Source organism: Leopardus geoffroyi, chromosome D3 (assembly GCF_018350155.1).
Source record: "Leopardus geoffroyi isolate Oge1 chromosome D3, O.geoffroyi_Oge1_pat1.0, whole genome shotgun sequence".
Lineage (NCBI taxonomy): Eukaryota > Metazoa > Chordata > Mammalia > Carnivora > Felidae > Leopardus > Leopardus geoffroyi.
This window is the reverse complement of record NC_059339.1, coordinates 94694994-94712005: the sequence shown is the minus strand read 5'-3', so window position 1 is coordinate 94712005 and position 17012 is coordinate 94694994. Positions and strand designations below refer to the sequence as shown.

General features: G+C 44.4%; 1 protein-coding gene and 1 long non-coding RNA gene across 2 annotated transcripts in view; one reads left to right on the top strand and one right to left on the bottom strand.

The window, feature by feature from the left end:
* The window catches only part of PARD6G (par-6 family cell polarity regulator gamma), a 92301-nt gene extending 78907 nt beyond the window's left edge, over positions 1-13394 (top strand). Inside the window, exon 3 of the mRNA XM_045458087.1 lies at positions 10757-13394. Coding sequence (XP_045314043.1) covers positions 10757-11553 — 797 coding nt within the window. The 3' untranslated portion in view covers positions 11554-13394. The remainder of the gene's footprint in view (positions 1-10756) is intronic.
* Positions 1-17012, bottom strand: part of LOC123587958 — a 43700-nt gene that overhangs the window by 11944 nt on the left and 14744 nt on the right. The gene's annotated exons all lie outside the window — the stretch shown is intronic.

The following is a 17012-nucleotide window of genomic DNA, read 5'->3' as shown; positions in this document are numbered from 1 at the left end:
GTGTCCCCGTCACTACCGTGCGTCTGCTCTGTCAGCTTGCAAAACTGAAACGCAATCCGCATTCAACACCGACTCCCCCTGCTCCGGCGCCACCACCCTGCTTTCTGTGTGACTGTGAGTCCGCTGAGGACTTCACGTGAGTGGGACGACGCAGGATTTGTCTTCTTGTGGCTGGCTCACACCCCCGAGCATCATGTTCTCCGTGTGGCTCGTGTCCCACAGGCGTCGGGACTGCCTTCCTTTTAAATGCTGAATGATATTCCACTGTGTGGATAAACCCCATTTTGGGTTGCTTCTGCTTCGGGGCTATTAAATAAGGGTGCTACGAACATTTCTCTCTTAGTGACGTTCAACGTCTTTCTGTGTTTTGTGAACGTTTGTGTGTCTTCTTTGGAGAGTATGTGTCCGAGTCCTTTGCCTTTTGTTGTTGTTGCCGCCATTACCACAACTGGATTTTGGAAAGTGAGGCAGTCAGCATTTCACATTGTAGCCATTCAGGTGTGCAGCTGGTGTATAGAATGATATACGAGGTATGCAGAGGTTGTTTGATATTTGCATATATTGTGAACTCTTCCCATTTCTGAATTGGGACCTTGTTACTGAGTTTTGGGAGTTTTCTATATTCTGAATATTAATCCCGATAAGATACACAGTTTGCAAACACTGTCTCCCATTCTGTGGGTTACCTTTTTTTCACTGTTGTTCACACTTGTGATGCACAAAGTGTTTAAAATTTGCATGAAGTCCAGTTTGTCTTTTTTCTTCTGTTGCCTCTGCCTTTGGTGTCAAATCCAATAAATCATCAGGTATTATGAAGCTTTTCTCCTGTGTTTTCTCCTAAATTTTATAGTGCGAGGTCTTACGTTGAGGTCTTTGATCCTTTGTTCAGTTAATTTTTGTGTATGGCATTAAGCAGGCGTCCAACTTCGTTCTTTTGCGTGTGGCCATCCAGTTTTCCCAGCCCCGTTTGTTGAGAAGACACTTCTTTCTCCACTGACCGTATCTGAGGGGCTTACTTATGGTCTCTCTATTCTATCCCATTGGTCTATCTGTCTTTATCCCAGTGCTACACTTTTCTGATTACTATAGCTCTGTGGTTAGTTTTAAAATCAGGAAGTGTAACTCTTCCAGTCTTGTTCTTCATTTTCAGGATTACTTTGGCTGTTTGGGATTTCTTGAGATTCAATATGAATTTTAGAATGGGTTTTACTGTTTCTGAAAAAAAAAAAAAAAGCCATTCGGTTTTAATAAGAATTCCAATGCATCTATAGAGCACTTAGGGTAATATTGATATTTAACAATAAGTCTCCCAGTCCATGATCATGGGATGTGTTTCCATTTATTTAGGTCTTTTTAAAAATATTTTGGAGGAGGGGAGAGGGGCAGAGGGAGAGAAAGAGAGAGAATCTTAAGCAGGCTCCATGCTCAGCAGAGAGCCTGACATGGGACTTGATCCCGTGACCCTGAGATAATGACCTGAGCTGAAATCAAGAGTCAGACGCCCAACCGACTGAGCCACCCAGGTGCCCCCTCGCCTGTTTATTTATGTCTTAATTTCTTTCAGCAGTGTTCTGTAGTTTTCATTGTACGAGGCTTCACCTCCTTGGCTAAGCTAATTCCTAAGTATTTTATTCTTTTTGAGGCTGTCAAATGGGATTGTGTTTGTAATCTCCTTTTCAGATCATTCACTGCTCGTTTATGGAAGATGCTTTTTTGTGTGTTGATTTGTATCCTGCTACTTTGCAGAATTAGCTTATTGGAGCTAACAGCTTTTTCATGGAGTCTTTAGCACTTTCCACATTTAAGATCAGATCATCTGCAAAGAGAGATGGTTTTACTTCTTCCTTTCCAATTTGAATGTGTTTTATTTCTTTTTCTTGCCTAACTGCTCTGGCTAGGACTTCCAGTACTGTGTTGAACAGAAGTCGTGGAAGCAGCAGTCTATGCCTTCTTCCTGCTCTTAGAGGACGAGCTTTTTTTTTCCACCATTGAGTATTATGTTTGCTATGATTTTTTCATATGTAGATTTTCTTATGTGGAGGCGGTTTGCTTTTAGTCCTATTTTGTTGAGTGTTTTTATAACGAAAGGGTGTTGTATTTTGTCAAATGCTTTTTCTGCATCAAGATGATCATGTGTTTTTCCCTTCGTTTTGTTGATACGGTACGTCACACTGATTTTTGTATGTTGACTCACCCTTGCGTTCCAGGGGAGAATCCCACTTGTCATCGTGTATAATCCTCTTGATATACTGCTAAACTTTGTTTGCAAGTATTTTGTTGAGTATTTTTGCATCAGTGAGCATAAGGAATATTGGTCTGTGGGCTTTTTTCCATTGTGCTGTCTTTGTCTGGCTTTGGTATCAGGGTAATGCTAGCCTTAGAATTAGTTTGGAACTATTCTCTCTTCTTCAAATTTTTGGAAAAGTTGGAGAAACATTGGTATTATTTCCTCTTTAATGTTTGGCAGAATTCATCAGTAAAGCCATCAGGTCCAGGACTGTTCTTTGTTGAGAGACCATTGATCACTGATTCAATCTCCTTACTATTTATAGATCGATTCCGATTTTGTATTTCTTCATGATTCAGCCTTGGTAGGTTTTATGATTCTAGAAGTTTATCCATCTAGGTGACCCAGCTTGTTGGCATGCAATTGCTCCTAGTACTTTCTTAAAATCTATTTCATTTCTGTAGAAATGGTAGCGGTGTCCCCACTTTAATTTCTGATTTTAGTAATTAGTCTTTTTTTTAAGTTTATTTATTTTTGAGAGAGAGAGAGAGCGTGCGCGCGTGCGTGTGCAAGTGGGAGAGGGGCAGAGAGAGAGGGAGACACAGAACCTAAAGCAGCCTCCAGGCTCCAAGCTGTCAGCACAGAGCCCTTATGCAGGGCTCAAACCTTTGGCAAGGTCATGATCTGAGCCAAAGTTGGAGGCTTAACTGACTGAGCCACCCAGGCGCCCCAAGTCTTCTCTTTTTCTTAGTCCATTTAACGTTTTGTCAATATTATTGGTCTTTTTGAAGAACTAACCTTTTCTGTCATTGATTTTCTCTATTGTTTTTATATCCTGTACTGCATATATCTCTAATCATTATTATTTCCTTCCTTCTGCTTTGAGCGTAATTTGTTCTTATTTTTCTAGTGCTTTAAGTTGTAAAGTTAGGTTGTTGATTTGAGATCTTTCCTGATATTAACATAAGCATTTATAGGTATAAATTTCCTTCTCAGGATTGCTTTTGCTACATCCCTTGAGTTTTGGTTGTGTTTTTGTTTTCATTCATCCCTAAGTATTTTCTCATTTCCCTGTGATTTGTTCTTTGAGCCATTGGTTGTTACAAAGTGTTGTTTAGTTTTTACATTGTAGTGAATTTTCTAGTTTTCTTTATGTTACTGATTTCTGCCTCCTCATGCTGTGGTCAGGAAAGATACTTTGTATGATATCTATCTTTTAAAATCTATTGAAACTTAATTTGTGGCTTAACATTTGGTCTATTTTGGAAAATGTCCCAGGTGCACTTGAGGAAATCAAGTATCGTCTTCTTGTTGGGTGGAATGTTCTGTATGTATCTCTCAGGTCTAGTTGGCTTATTGTGTTATGTCCTCTGTTTGCCCACTTATCTTGTCTGGTTTTTGTGTCCCTTATTATGAGAGGGGTATTGGAGTCACCAGCTGTTATCTTAGAACTGTTTCCACCTTCAGTTGTGTCAGGCTTTGCTGCCTATCTTTTGATGGTCTGTTACTAGGTGTGTAAATGTTTGTAATTGTTTTATCTTCTTGCTCTATTGATCCCTTTATTAATATGTAATATCCTTTGTCTTGTGTAACTTTTTTTTTTTTTAACGTTTATTTATTTTTGAGACAGAGAGAGACAGAGCATGAACGGGGGAGGGTCAGAGAGAGAGGGAGACACAGAATCTGAAACAGGCTCCAGGCTCTGAGCGGTCAGCACAGAGCCCAACGCGGGGCTCGAACTCACAGACCGCGAGATCATGACCTGAGCTGAAGTCTGCCGCTTAACCGACTGAGCCACCCAGGTGCCCCTTGTGTAACCTTTTTTATTTAAAGTCTGTTTTGTCTGATATTAGTAGAACCACTCCTGCTTTTTCATGGAAACTCTTTCCTTTCACTTTCCTGTTTGTGTCACTGGGTCACAAGAGAGTCTCTTGTCAAGACAGCATATTGTTGGATCATGTGTTTTTATTCATTCTGCCAGCCTGCGTTTTCATTTGAGGGCCTAATTCATTTGCATATAAAGGAACTACTGATAAGAAGGGACTTACTTCTGTCCCTGTGCTCTTGGTTTTCTATATGCCCCTTAGCTTTTTTTGTCCCTCATGGCTTGCATTCCTCTCTTCTTTTGTGTTAATTTTTTTGTAGTGAAATGTTTAAATCCCTTCTTAATGTCCTTTGTGTCAATTCTATAGTAACTTTCTCGGTGGTTACAGCTAACTTCCGAAGGATCTAATGTAATTAATTGATAGAAGCAGACATTCGGTAACAGCACGGCAGCTCCAAACACAATGCTCTGTTGTTGGTGTCACAAAATTACATTATACATGTGTGCCCACAAACACAAACTGATAATCCTTGTAAACACGTAAGTCGTCTATGTTGTGTAGACGACAAAATTTGACGTTACAAACCAAAGTTACAATAATACCAGCTTTTAGACAAATAATTCTTATCCTTTAAATATATTAGTTTCTTAAATCATGTAGAAACAAAAAGAGCACCTACTGACTATTGTGATAATAGTGTATTATACAACAAGTTATATATTGTTATAATAATGCTAGCTTTTATAATAGTCCTTGTATTTACCTTCATTCAGATCTTTATTTCTCACACAGCTTCAAGTTACTGTCTAGTTGTCCTTCACTTCACCTGAAAGACTCCCTTGAACATGTCTTGCCAGGCAGGTCTAGTGATACAAACTTTCTCAGCTTTCATATATCTGGGAGTGTGAATTTCTCCCTCGCTTTGCAAAGGCAGTTTGCTGGATATAGGATTCTTGATTGACTGTTATTTTCTACTAGTACTTTGAATGTATCAGCCCCCTGCCTCCTGGCCTCCAGTTCCTGATGAGAAATGTTAATGATAGACTGATAATCTGATACGGGTCCCTGGTGACTCATTTCTTGCTGCTTTCAAGAGTCTGTCTTTATAAAGTGGATTATAATGTGTCTACGTGTGGGTCTGTTTGAGTTCATCTTAGAGTTCATTGAGTTTATTAGATGTTTATATTCATGCATTTCATCAAATGTGGAAGTTTTCAGGCATTATTTCTTCAGCTGTTCCCTGGGCCACGTTCTCTTCTTCCAAGACTCCCATGATGCATGTGTTGGTTCCCTAAATGGTGTCCCAAAGTTTCTTTAGGCTCTATTCACTATTCTTCAAGCATTTTTTCTTTCTGTTGCTTAGACACGCTAACTTTCATTGTCTTATATTCAAGTTCACTGATTCCTTCTGCCTATTCATATCTGACAATGATTTTTTTCATTTTGATTATTATACTCTTCAGCTGCAGAATTTCTATTTGGTAACATTTTAGGTTTTCTGCCTCTCTATCAGTATTTCCATTTTGTTGATATATCATCTTCTTACTTCCTCCAAATCTTCCTTTAGTTTCTTGAGCATTTTTAAGGCTGGTTGTTTTTTTTTTTCTAATTTTAGTAAGTTGCATTGTAATATTTTCAGGTGTATGGTAGTGGTTCAACAATTATATACATTATTAAATGGTCACTACAGTAAGTGTAATTACCATCTGTTACCAAAAAAGTTATCAGTGTTATTGACTATATTCCCTATGCTGTACTTTTCATCACTGACTTGTTTATTTTATAACTGGAGGTTTGTACCTCTTATCCCCTTCACCTGTTTCATTCTGTCCCCTAACCCTCCTCCCTCTGGCAGCCACCAGTTTTTTCTCTGTATTTAGGAGTCTGTTTCTGGTTTTGCTGTTGTTATTTTTATTTATTTTGTTTTTTTAGATTCTGCATGCAAGTGAAATCATCCAATATTTGTGTCTCTCTGACACAATTTCACTTAGCATAATGCAGTCAAGGTCCATCCACATTGTTACAAATGGCAAGACTTCACTCTTTATGGTTGCATAATGTACATATATGTACATATATATGTACATATATTGTACATGTATGTACCACATCTTCTTTATCCAACAGTGGACACTTGGGTTGCTTCCGTATCTTGGCTATTGTAATCAATGCTGCAATAAACATATGAGTGCCTATATCTTTTCAAATTACTATTTTTGCTAATTTTTGTATATGGTATAAGATAATAGTCTAGTTTCCTTCTTTTCCATATGGTTGTCCAGTTTTCATGGCCTATTTATTCAAGAGTGTCCTTCCCCCAGTGTATATTCTTGTCTCTTTTGTCATAAGTTAATTGACCGTATATGTGTGAGTTTATTTCTAGGCTGTCTATGCTGTTCTATTGGTCTGTCATCTATTCTTTTTAATTTTTTTTAATTTTTTAATGTTTATTTATTTTTGAGAGAGGGGGGCAGAGAGAGAGAGAGAGGGAGACACAGAATCCGAAGCAGGATCCAGGCTCTGCGCTGTCAGCACAGAGCCCGAGGTGGGGCTCAAACCCACGAACCATGAGATCATGACCTGAGCCGAAGTCAGATGCCTATCCAACTGAGCCACCCAGGCACCCCACTTTTTAATTTTTTTAATGTTTACTTATTTGAGAGAGAAAGTGTGAGCAGAGGAGGGACAGAGGAGAGAGAGAGAAAGAGAAAGAAAATCCCAAGCAGGCTCTGCTCTGTCAGAGAAGAACCCGATGTGGGGCTCAATCTCACGAACCATGAGATCAGGACCCGAGCTGAAATCAAGAGTTGGACGCTGGACTGACTGAGCCACCCAGGTGCCCTGGTCTATTGTCTGTTCTTATGCCAATACCATACAGTTTTGTTTACTACAGCTTTGTAATCTAGTTTGAAATCAGGGAGCATGATACCTCCAGCTTTGTTGTTTCTCAAGATTGCTTTGGCTGTTTGGGGTCTTTTGTGGTTCCATACAAATTTTAGGGTTGTTTGTTCTATTTCTGTGAAAAATGCCATTGGCATTTTGATAGGGATTTCAGTGAATCTGTAGATGGCTTTAGGTAATATGGACATTTTAACAATATTAGTTCTTCCGGTCAGTGAGCATGGAATATCTTTCCATTTACTTGTGTCTTCTTCAATTTCTTTTGTAAGGGTCTTAGAGTTTTCAGTTCATAGATCTTTCACTTCCTTGGTTAGGTTTATTCCTGGGTGTTTTATTATTTTTGTTGCAATTATAAATGGGATTGTTTTCTTAATTTTCCTTTCTGCTAGTGTGTTATTAGTTATTATACACAATAGATTTCTGTATATTGATTTTGTATCCTACAACTTTACTGAATCCGTTTATTCTAATAGTTTTTTGGTGGAGTCGTTAGGGTTTTCTGTATGTAATCTTATCATCTGCAAGTAGTGACAGTTTTACTTCTTCCTTCCCAATTTGGATGTCCCTTGTTTCTTTCTCTTGTCTGACTGTTCCACCTGCAACTTCTAATACCATTTTGAATAAAACTGGTGAGTAAACATCATTGACTTGTTTCTGATCTCAGGGGAAAAGATGCCAGCGTTTCACTATTGACTATGACGTAAGCTATAGGTTATCATACATGGCCTTTATTATGTTGAGGTATGTTTCCTCTACACCCACTTTGTTGAGAGTTTTTATCATAAGCAGATGTTGAATTTTGTCAAATGCTTTTTCTTCATTAAGATGATCACATTTTGTTAATGTGGTCATCACACTGATTGATTTGCAGATATTGAAACTTCCATGCATCCCTGAAATATATCCCACCTGATCCTTCTAATGTAGCATTGAATTTGGTTTGCTAATATGTTGTTGAGGATTTTCACATCTATGTTCATCAGAGACATGGCCTCATTTTCTTTTTTTGGAGTGTCCTTGGTTTTGAGTTGCATGTCATGGTAATGCTGGCCTTGAAGAATGAATTCTAAAATTTTCCTTCCTCTTCCATTTTTTGAAATAGCTTGAGAAGCACAGGCATGAACTCTTCTTTAAATGTTTAGTGGAGGGGTGCCCAGGTGGCTCAATCGGTTGAGCTTCCACCTCTGGATCTTGTCTCACGACATGGTCCCAGGGTCACGGGATCGAGCCCCACATTAGGCTCCATGCTCAGCTTGGAGCCTGGGATTTTCCTTCTCCCCTCTTCCTTGCTCATACTGTCTTTCTCTCTAACATAAAACAATAAGATAAAATATTAAATTAAATATAAAATATTTGGTAGAATTCACCTGTGCCAGAGTTTTCTGATTACCAATTCAATTTTGTTACTAGTAATCTGTTCAGATTTTCTATTTCTTCCTGATTCAGTCTTGGAAGATTGTATGTTTCTAGGAATTTATCTATTGCTTCTAGGTTGTCCAATTTGTTGGTGTATAGTTTTTCATGGTAATTTCTTATAATCCTTTGGATTTCTGTGATGTCAGTTTTAAATTCTCTCATTGATAATTTTATTTACTTGAGTTCTTTTTTTCTTGATGAGTCTGGCTAAAGGTTTATCAGTTTTGCTTACCTTATCAAAGAACAGCTCTTCGTTTCATTGGTCGTTTATATTGTCTTTTGGTCTCTATTTATTTTTGCCCTGGTCTTTTTTATTTCCTTCCTTGTGCTAACTTTGGGCTTTATTCTTATTATAGTCTTTTTCAGGTGTAAGGTCAGATTGTTTGGGACTTTTTTTTGTTTCTCGAGGCAGGCCTATATTGCTATAAACTTCCCTCTTAGAACTGTTTTTGCTGCATCCTAAAAAAACTATTGTGTTTCCATTTTCATTTGTCTCCAGGAAATTTTTTTTATTTCCTCTTTGATTTCTTTGTTGCTCTCCTGGAATTAGGCTTTACTGCTTTTCAAAGCTTCCAGGGTTAAGCCTTGCTGATTTTTAAGGCTAGATATTATGGGGACTCATCGTCCTGGTGCAGGTTCCCAGGACCACGGATGCCCATTGGGCTTGATCCCCTTACTCCTCAGGGAGTGTGGTATCCTCTCTGCATCTGTGATTCCCTCCTCACATGCCAGGGGTTTGTTTCCTGACTCAGTCTTTGCCCCTCCTGTCCTTCTTGGTGTGGCTTTTTCTTTCTGTCCTTGGCTGTGGAAGAGCCACTGTACTAGCTTCAGGCTGTTCTCAGATTGAGTTGCATTATATGGAGGGGGTGCCTGGGTGTATTCAGTGTGTCTGTGGGAGGAGGTGAGCTCAGAATCCTCCTATTCCACCATCTTCCCCATGGTCTCAAGGCAATTGTGCTAAAGTCTCTCTAGTAGATCTGACACCGGGTCCTTTTTAGGGACAGATTCTGTTGAATTATCTTCTTCCTTTCGATGGGCCGAAGTCCCCTGTTTCTTTGTGTGCCTTGTGATTTGCTGAGCGCTGGACATTCGAATCTCATGATGCGGTTACTCTGGAAATCAGATTCTCCCCCTTCCCCAGGGTTTGCTGTTTTGTTGTCGTCGTTCTTTTCGTGGTTACAGGCTCTGTGCCGGGGGTCAGCCTGAGGTGTCCATTTAATGTCTTCCCCGGTCTTTTCTGAGCCTTTCCTTGGACATGTGCTGTCACTTCCTAACTTCCCCCCAATAGGCAGCTGTTTTTCAGTGTCCTAGTCTGTAACGTGTGGCTCCCCAAAGGGGAAAAGGGGAAAACAAAAGGGGGATAAGAGGGCACTTATCCCCTTGAAGTCACTCGAGCTGGAGCTGGAGGGGTGACAGCAATGGCCGCCAGCCTCTGAGTCCGCACCTGTGTGGTCAGGGCGTGGCCTCCTGCCGTTTGGGGGACAGGGTCCTTTTCGTCCACCTGGCTTGTGCGGGCTGCTCCAGAAACACGTGCCCGGCTGCCTGCCACACGGCTGGGGCGCGGGACGGGTAGGTGCTGCTGTGCTACGAGCTGGAATGGACCAAAATCGACTACTTCTCCCGGACACGTGGCAGGCCTCGGGCAGAGTCCAGAGTTCCAAAGCAGTCCCGTCACACAGGTTCCGCCCCTGCTGTTGTCACCTGGGGGGGGAGAGATGCCCGGGGCCCCTGCTCTGCCCTCTTCCCATAATGTAATCAGGCACTTTTAAGCCTTCCATCCATTGTTAATTCTCTTTATTGTAGTCTCATTCCTGCCTCTTCACCTTGCAGTCATGTTGGTTGTGTGGGGGTGGTTTTGGAGAGTTCCAGAGAGCTAACTGTAGGGACGCGATTGGACTTAACGGTATGGCCAGCCCAACTGATGCCAGATGGCTGTGGGCTCTGCAAGTTACTCCCGCGTATCATCCTAGAGGTTGAGACTTTCCAGAAAAGTGAAGTCCTATACATATGGGCGAGACTTGTAGGCAATTAGCTGAAAGATGTGATGTGATGGTGGTGCCCACTGCCTTAGAGTTCTGTGGGGTCCCAGGGCACATCCGAGGAGCAGCCCACAGGTAAGCGGCAGAGAGCCGGACCCCACGGGCAGCCCCAGCCCTCAGGCGTCACCGTGCTGTCCGGTGCCTCCCCCTCCCATGCCCCGCCCCCCTCCTGACCGCCTCCCCCTCCCGGTGCCCCCTCTCTCCCCACCCCCGTCCTGACCGCCTCCCCCTCCCAGTGCCCCCTGTCCTGACCAGCCACCCTCTCCAGTGCCTCCCCCTCCCGGTGCCGCCCCCATCCTGACCAGTACCTCCCCCCATCCTGACCGCCACCCCCTCTGCTGTTTCAGAGGAGGCCGAGCACTGCAGCTTCGGGGCCGGTGGCTCTCTATCCCGCCGGAGGAAGGCGCTGGCGCTGCGCGAGGACGGCCCCCGCCGGCGCGCACACCTGCACATCGGCCTGCCGCACGACTTCCGCCCCGTGTCCTCCATCATCGACGTGGACATCCTGCCCGAGACGCACCGCCGCGTGAGGCTGTACAGGCACGGCTGCCAGAAGCCGCTGGGCTTCTACATCCGCGACGGCACGAGCGTGCGCGTGGCCCCGCAGGGCCTGGAGAAGGTGCCGGGCATCTTCATCTCGCGCATGGTGCCCGGCGGCCTGGCCGAGAGCACCGGGCTGCTGGCCGTGGACGACGAGGTCCTGGAGGTGAACGGCATCGAGGTGGCCGGGAAGACGCTGGACCAGGTCACGGACATGATGATCGCCAACAGCCACAACCTCATCGTCACGGTCAAGCCGGCCAACCAGAGGAACAACGTGGTGCGCGGCAGCCGCGCGTCGGGCAGCTCGGGCCGCTCCTCGGACAGCGCGGCCAGCCGCCACAGCCTGCCCGCCGCGCCCGCGCTGCTGCACCTGCAGCCCGACGACGCGGACAGCGACGACGAGCCCGACGTGGTGCTCGAGGGCGTGCTGGAGCCGCGGCCCGCGCCCAGGCCGCCGCCCCCGGGCAGCCAGGCGCGGGTCAACGGCGCGGGCCCGGCGCACAGGCTGCTCAGCTCCCTGCGCGCCGACCCTCGCCACAGCCTGGCCCTGCCGCTGCCCCCTGGCGCCGTGGAGGAGCACGGCCCGGCCGTGACGCTGTAGGGCCGCCGCGCCCCCTGGAGGCGCTGGTAACCGCGGGTCCCGGGTGCGAGTGGGGACAGGCACTGTGCGCTTCGGGCCCCTTGTGGTTGTTTTTATTTATCCCACCCTCTTGGCCCACACCCCGCGTGTGTTCCAGCTGACGGATAGAAAATACAGATACTATTTTTATAGACTTCTCCACGGAACAGAAAATGCACACGTGTGCAGTCAGTGCTCAGCCGGGGGCAGGTCCCAGCACTTTCGTAAATAAAGTGGCAGAGAGGGTCTGACCAGGTGCAGAAAATACTTCGTTTTGAAAATACTTTTATAAATGAAGCTTTAAAATTCCTTTTGAAACATAGATTCGTGTCTTTAATGTGACCCGTGCAAAAACAACCTGTGACGTCAGCACTGTTGTGAGCGCGCGCCCCGGCTGCCCTGCAGGCTCCGCTCGCCGGCAGGAATGAGGGAGGAAGGTGGCAGCCAGAGCCTGGCTTTGAAGAGTCAATGCGCCCAAGCCTGTAACAGGTATGACCAGTGACAATGAATTTCAGACAGCCAAGCGGGTGCCGGACCCCCACACATCCCAGGGGAAAAGCTCACGTGGATCACGGTACCTGCGGGGGCTCAGCCTCTGGGCGGGGCAAACTTAGCCCTGCGGGGTTGGAAGGTACTGGAAGGTAAGTCTCAGCAATACTCTCGTGACCAAAAGCCATCATTAACTCTGAGATAAAAACTAGTCTTTTCCTGGGGTTTGAGTCTGAGGGCAATTTTTGAAATATTTTCAGTGGAAATGATGGATAAGCCCACCACACACCCCTGGCAGGCCTCTGAAAGCTCACAGCCATTTGGATGTGTAGTTTCTGTTATCTTTGTTTTAAATTCACAAGTCACGTGGAACTTACTGATTTTTAACACAGATTAAATTCATTATCACTTCCCTTTGATCTTCCAGCAATATTTATATATCTAGTAATTTTATAGGTTTATTCATGTTTGATCCAATATTATATGAAGTGTATTTTGTTTGAATCCAATGTGGAGGAGAAAATGTTACACTCATACTCTGAGAACTAAACTTTGACCAAATAAAGCTTTCATATAAATACAAGTAAAAATATTTTTTTAGGACGCCTTTCTTGGGAGAGTATACGGCTGCTTCTCCTGTGGTCCAGCACCCCCTGCTGGTCAGCCACAGAACTGTCCTGACTTCATGGATGTCAGGCTGCTAACAGATTGAAAACAGTGTCTCAACATCTTCATTTTTCTTCATTAAGTGTAAAAGCAAATAATTTTTCCTTTGGAAACTATTTATTAGGCAGAAATGGCTTTTATTGAGAAGTTGTGGTTTCCTGCAGCTATGTTTGATTTTGTTATTTGTGTGCCAGGATCACTGTAGGTTGTGTTCCTAAGCACAGGGAAGACCAGAGATGCTCTCCCGTTGAGGTAGAGGGTGAGAGTCCAAATACATCCAAATTTATGGGCTCCAGTGAGCTGTATGAGCATCTTTTCTGGCATCCAAGCAGTCAGAAGTGGGTTTTTTTTTACTACGATAAGTATTATAGAACCAAAAGTCTAATGCTAGTTACTATCACAAATGAAATGTTCTTTTGCTGAGTTATTGCTGGTTTTTTAATATCTTGTTGAGTAACTGGTCACCAAGAAGGAAAGTTATATTTCTTAACGTGTTTTAAATTAAGCAAATGTGAATAATTTTTTAGGGAAAGAAGAAAAAAAACCTACCACTCCGAGATTTGTATGCTGTTGTTTATAATATTAGGAGTTCTGAATTTCTTGGAACAGCTGCTTGAGTGTATTTTTGTACCCAGATCTTTACTTCTGCCATTTTCTTCTTAAACAAACAAAAAAACTATGTTGTATTACACATTAAAGTTTTGTTGGTTTTATATATCAAAGAATAAAAACTTTTTCTCTGCAATTAATGATACTTTTCACTTGTGTTCTAAATATTGGAGAAACGACCAGTTAATGCTGAGCAGAGAGATGCTTACCTCAGAATGGAGCACCTCCAGTATGAACCCAGTGCATATCTTGTGCCATATTTTTTCACTTAATCTTCATACATGTTCCATGAATCTGTACATGTTCCATGTTCCATTAATCTTCATACGTGTTCCATGAGGCGAGTAACATTATCCCTTTTACAGATGACAAAATGGGCTGAAGCTCAAGCAGGTTGTGGGTCATTGCAGATAACCAAGTTGTAGTTGATAGGAGACAGATGTGTTTTAGGTCTAGAAACTTCTCTTTAAGTCCTTTTGAAAAAAAGATTTTCCAAATGCTTACTATACAGCGTTTCTTAAATATACCCAGGTTTGCAAAATTGCCATTAATGCTCCTTCATTCTGACATTGCTAAGCATAGTGCATAGGAACGTGATCTGCGCACTCAGCCATCACAGATATCACGGTGATAGCAGCAGGCACCGAGAATTCCCGGAAGAAATGTGCTTTCTACAAGCCTTCATCAACATAACCCTTTCAATGACACGGAGCTGTGGCAACCCTGTCCCAGTTCATAGTTGAGGAAACTCTGGACGGTCACCCCCACAGTCAGAAGAGACGGGGCTAAGCTGGTCACGGAGGTGGAGAGGCAGGTGCACACGCCTGGCTGTGCAGCTGGTGCACATCTGCCTGACCGATCATCCATCCACACCAAGCCCAGGACGTATGGTGCTCAGAGGAGTCAGCCTTTCAGCAGGTGATGAGACGGTCCAGTGAATCAGAGCTTATGTAGCATTTTGCAGTATTATACAAAGTGATCACACATGGGGAGTGGGTGTCATGGCAAGTTGAAAAATGCTGATAGTCAAAAAATCCAGGGGCGCCTGGGTGGCCCAGTCGCTTAAGCGTCTGACTTGGGCTCAGGTCACAATCTCGCAGCTCCCGTGGGTTTGAGCCCAACGTTGGGCTCTGTGCTGACAGCTCAGAGCCTTGGAGCCTGCTTCAGATTCGGTGTCTCCTTCTGCCCCTCCCCCGCTTGTGCGTGCTTGTTCTCTCAAAAATAAACATTAAAAATTTTTTTTAAATCCAGTTTAGCTAAAATCTGAGGTAAGTCTTCCAACAGAAGGCCATAAGTTATTCTCACGTCTCCGTCAAATGCTCTTAGAAGTTCTGATGCATCTCTCGGGCCCTCGTCTCCAAGATGACCGAGGAAAGGAGTAACAGTCATGGCCGAAAGGCCCACGGCTGCATGTAGCATATCCGCTGCTCCAGCTGTGCCCGTCGCAGGCCCAGGACAAAGCCATTAAGAAGTTAATTACTCAGGGGCGCCTGGGTGGCTCAGTCCTTAGGCGCCCGACTCTTGGTTTCAGCTCAGGTCATGATCTCACACTTTGTGAGATCAAGCCCCACATGGGGCGCCACCCTGACAGTGCAGAGCCTGCTTGGGATTCTCTCCCCCGACCCCCGCATCTCTCTGCCCCTCCCTGGCTCTGCGTATGCTCTCTCTCAAAATAAACATTTAAAAAAAAAAAAAGTTCATTACTTGGAACACGGTAGAGGCCATCGCCACCAGGGACATTTTGGAAGTGAGTCTTTGACGCCTGCGTGGTTCCGAGCGCATGTGAAACTACGTTACATTGTGAGCTTGCCATTCATGGCAAGGGACCCGGGAGCTCCTGAGGCACCGAGGACAGAACTCCCCCACCCTGATTCAGGCCCTCAGGTGCTGCCCCAGGACCCCCACCAAAGCCTGTGTCAGGAGCTAAGTCCTTAAGGACTGAAGAAAAACTGTCTCTGGAAAAAGTAAAATGGAGATTGTCCTTTAAAAATATATAAACGAATGAATGAACGAAAGCGCTGGTGCAAGGATGAGCCAAATATGGTGGGAACATCCCTGGTAGTCCTTGCATGAAAAGAAATAGGCACGAGGATGGGTGGTACCAGGCTATTTTGCTGGAGAAAACGTACTCATAACAGGAATTCGTGTGCTGAGGTTTCGTAGCAACACTAAACATCAGTCACATGCTCTGAAAGTTCAACTTAAAATTACATAATGAGGCTGAACTAGCAGCCAGTTCCTCAAAACACAAAAATATTTAATGAATCCCTAACTTCTACACCTGAAACTAATATTACACTCTATCGTAACTGCAATTTAAATAAAAACTTGAAAAAAAAATTAATACGTATTGTTCCTATTGCAAATATGAACCTGCTCAGCTGATTTCCAACTTGTAGGAAGATAAGGTACACGGTGTAAACTTAAGGACTTCCCATTTGACACAGGCTGGAGGGCTCTCCCACATCTCGAGCATCGATTGCAGTGGTGTGTCAGAATCAGCCAGAGTTGACTGCCCCCCACCCCTGCCACAGAGGCCTGAATTCAGGACATCTGTGGGTAGGGCTTGAAATTTTTCATTTCTAACAAGTTCCCGGGTAATATGGAACCTGCCAGTCCAGGAGTCACACCTTGAGAACCACTGGCTAATACCCCAAAAAATGACTGCCTAGAGAGTGACAGGATGTGCCTCAAAGCAAATGACCTTAATGACCAAGGCCCATCCAACAAGCATCAGGATCTTCCTCTGGTACATGCTGGCGCTGAGACCCTCATGTAACACCAGGTAACCTGCACCCATACTTCCTGACGTGCAGAACCACTTCCTGTGCATCACCGTCCATTCCCCACCACTCTGGTGCCATACCCGTGTACCTGCTTTTCCTGCCTCTAATGTTGGATTCCTGGGTGCTCCTTATCCCTGAAGACACCCCCGTCAATATGCAAGTTCTTTTTCCCGTCCTCACCTTGTTTTCTTCTCCTTTATCTTCATAAAAAGAGAACTTTGGGGGATTGAGAACTTTTCATTACTGAACCACGTTTCCAAGGAATGGAATAAACTCATTATGTTAACACAAAACAAAATGATTCAACGTTGGTCTCTCCAGCCCAGGAAACAAGTGCCATCTTCCAAAGCCTTCCCCAGAGAGCTTTGAAAGTGAACACATTATTTCTTGACCTGAACCCTCTTGACCTCAAGCTAATCTGCCAGGGGAGGGAGGGACTGTGCAGCCAGCACTGCCGGAGGGAGCAAATGTCTGTCATCCCAGGATGGTGACCTTTGCTTTCAAGCTGCGGTTGTTTTTTCCTCTCTACAGATGCTTCATTTTTATTCATAATGCTGTGCACTGCCACAAGTCCCGAGTTGACCATGTGGCCCTACACGGACCCTCATAACACCTCCAAGGAAAGTGGGAAACATGCCCTCGTTCCGTGCTAAGTCCGGGCACTCGGTCGCACGTGGCCAAGTTCATGCTCCTGCACTGCACCCGAGTGGCACGGATGTAGTGCCGTAGACACAGTCCCCCTGCACCTGACTTTCCCAGCACCTCCTTAGGCGTTCAGGCGGGAGCCCGGGAATGCCACGAGACCTCTGAAGCTTTTACGGAAGGTTCACACCAGCTATCTTCATATACCGAACCGAAGTCTCTACCCTCAGAGCCTCCTCTTGTGCCCTT